Source organism: Carlito syrichta, unplaced genomic scaffold (assembly GCF_000164805.1).
Source record: "Carlito syrichta isolate Samal-C Ts95f unplaced genomic scaffold, Tarsius_syrichta-2.0.1 Scaffold313469, whole genome shotgun sequence".
Taxonomy (NCBI): domain Eukaryota; kingdom Metazoa; phylum Chordata; class Mammalia; order Primates; family Tarsiidae; genus Carlito; species Carlito syrichta.
Window position 1 is genome coordinate 89965 of NW_007257565.1, and position 2058 is coordinate 92022.

At 62.2% G+C, this 2058-nt stretch overlaps 1 protein-coding gene across 1 annotated transcript in view; it reads left to right on the forward strand.

The window, feature by feature from the left end:
• The window catches only part of TSPAN9 (tetraspanin 9), a 91132-nt gene extending 89855 nt beyond the window's left edge, over positions 1-1277 (forward strand). Inside the window, exons 6-7 of the mRNA XM_008070517.2 lie at positions 306-325; positions 1068-1277. Coding sequence (XP_008068708.1) covers positions 306-325; positions 1068-1158 — 111 coding nt within the window. The 3' untranslated portion in view covers positions 1159-1277. The remainder of the gene's footprint in view (positions 1-305; positions 326-1067) is intronic.
• Positions 1278-2058: the final 781 nt, after the last annotated feature.

Here is a 2058-nt window from a genome sequence, read left to right on the forward strand (position 1 = left end):
GAGCTGCGCAGCCGGGCCGGACGCCCAGTCTGCAGAGCGCCGATGGAGAGCGGACGCTGCCCGCACCCGCACGGCTCGTCTTCGGGCTGCATGGTCAGGCCGAGGCTGGGGCCACCTGCCACGGCTCCCCCTGTTCTGCCCAAACCACGAGCCACCAGAGCCGTCGTCGGCACACGCAAGCATCGCCTGGTCACTGTCTTCATGGTTGGTGTACGCGGTGCACCACCTGTAGTGACCGTGAGGCCACCGCTGGCTTCCTGCCTCCGGCGCGCCTCTGGGTTCCCACCCCTTTCGGGATTCACAAGTGGAGGGACACAAACAGGCAGTGACATTGTCCTGAGCACACACCATCGTGGAACAGGTCTGCGGCAGCCAGACTTCATGTCGTGTATTCCAGAACCAAGCAGGAACGGCTTGGCCCGAGTCTTTTTCTTTTTTTTTTTTTGAAGAGAGACAGGGTCTCTATGTGTCATCCAGGCTGGAGGACAGTGGCGCCATCAGAGCTCACTGCAGCCTCGAACTCATGGATTCCAGCAATACTCTTGCCTCCATGGTCTCCTAGGTGGCTGGGACTACAGGAATGCGACACCACACTCGGCTAATTTTTACATTTTTTGTAGAGATTGTGGCCCAGGCTGGTCTCAAACTCCTGGCCTCAAGCGAGCCTCTCGCCTCAGCCTCCCAGAGCTCTGGGATTACAGGCGTGAGCCACTGCACCCAGTCTACATGAGTCTTGCATCATCTCGGCCACCTTCCTCTCCCCACCTCGACCCCTGAGAGCCCCCATCTAGGGACCCATCCCCTGTGCCGTCAGTGCTCACGACAGTCTCCGAACCAGGCGTGCTGCGTGCCCTGCAGAGGGTGGATGGCCTCTGTCCAGACAGCCCTGAGGGGCTGGGTGGGGCCCTGGGCTGGGTTACCACAGTGGCTTCCTGCTAACCGCTTTTCTTCATTCCGTGAACCTTTTCCTGGCACACCGGTGGCTGTACCCATGTGCCCCAGGGTCTCCACGGCATCCCAAGACGCGAGGGGCCGGGTGAGTCCCAGGCCGCCGGGCCCCGCTGAAGCCCTCCCCATGTCTTTCAGATCCTGGGCATGGCCTTCTCCATGACCCTCTTCCAGCACATCCACCGGACTGGCAAAAAGTACGACGCGTGAGCGCCGGCCGGAGCGCCCCAGCCCCACCCAGACACCCTGCGGAGGGAAGAGGATGTGAGCTTTATGTCGCCTGCCTGCACTCTCCAGATGTGACCCCGCACCCACCCGCCCACCCAGCCTGCCCTCCTGGCCCGCCCCGCCTCCGCTCGGACGTCTGGCGGGTGGAGGGCCGGGGGAGGCGGCCCGCGGAGGCCTGGGGCGCGGGCACCCGGATTCCTGCATCTGCATCTGTGTATTTGCCAAAGACGATAGGGTGGGCTGGGGTGCGCTCAGGAGGAAGCCCGAGCGCCGGTGCGTGTCTGCGCCCTGCCCTTCCTGACACTGACGCTTTGTCCCCACGTGGGGCGGGGCAGCGTGCCCCCCCTGGCCGAGGGACTGCCCCGGCTGCCTGGGGGGTGTTGGCAGGGCCGGGTCTGCCCCCTCCGGGCGAGGCCCCTGGAGTGTCTTCTCGCCCAGGCTTTTTATACCTTACAGTGTAACTTTTTTTTAAACTTTATTTTACTCTGATCACAACTATTCAGGAATATTATCTCTCAGATAAGTTTAGGGTTAGCTTTCTGATGTATAACTTTTTACCGTGTTGATTTCCTTAATGGTTTGATGTTTTTTTCCCCCGAGGGTGGGGAACGGGTGGATGGAGAGGACATCCATCCGGTTTCTCCAGTGGGACGCGCCCACCTCTGCTCCAGCGGAGGGGGTACGGGCAGGACCCCGGGCCCTGCCAGGCCTGGCATCCGCCGACAGGCACCTGGAGGCAGGGGTGCACCCCGTGCGGCGGTGGTGTTTGTTCACCAAGGGGAGAGGCCAGAGTGACGGGGTCCCTGGGGCTGGTGAAGCGCTTTGCCAGGAACGTGGCCGGCACTGGCTGGGGCCTTACGCTTTCACTGATGAGCAGTCGTT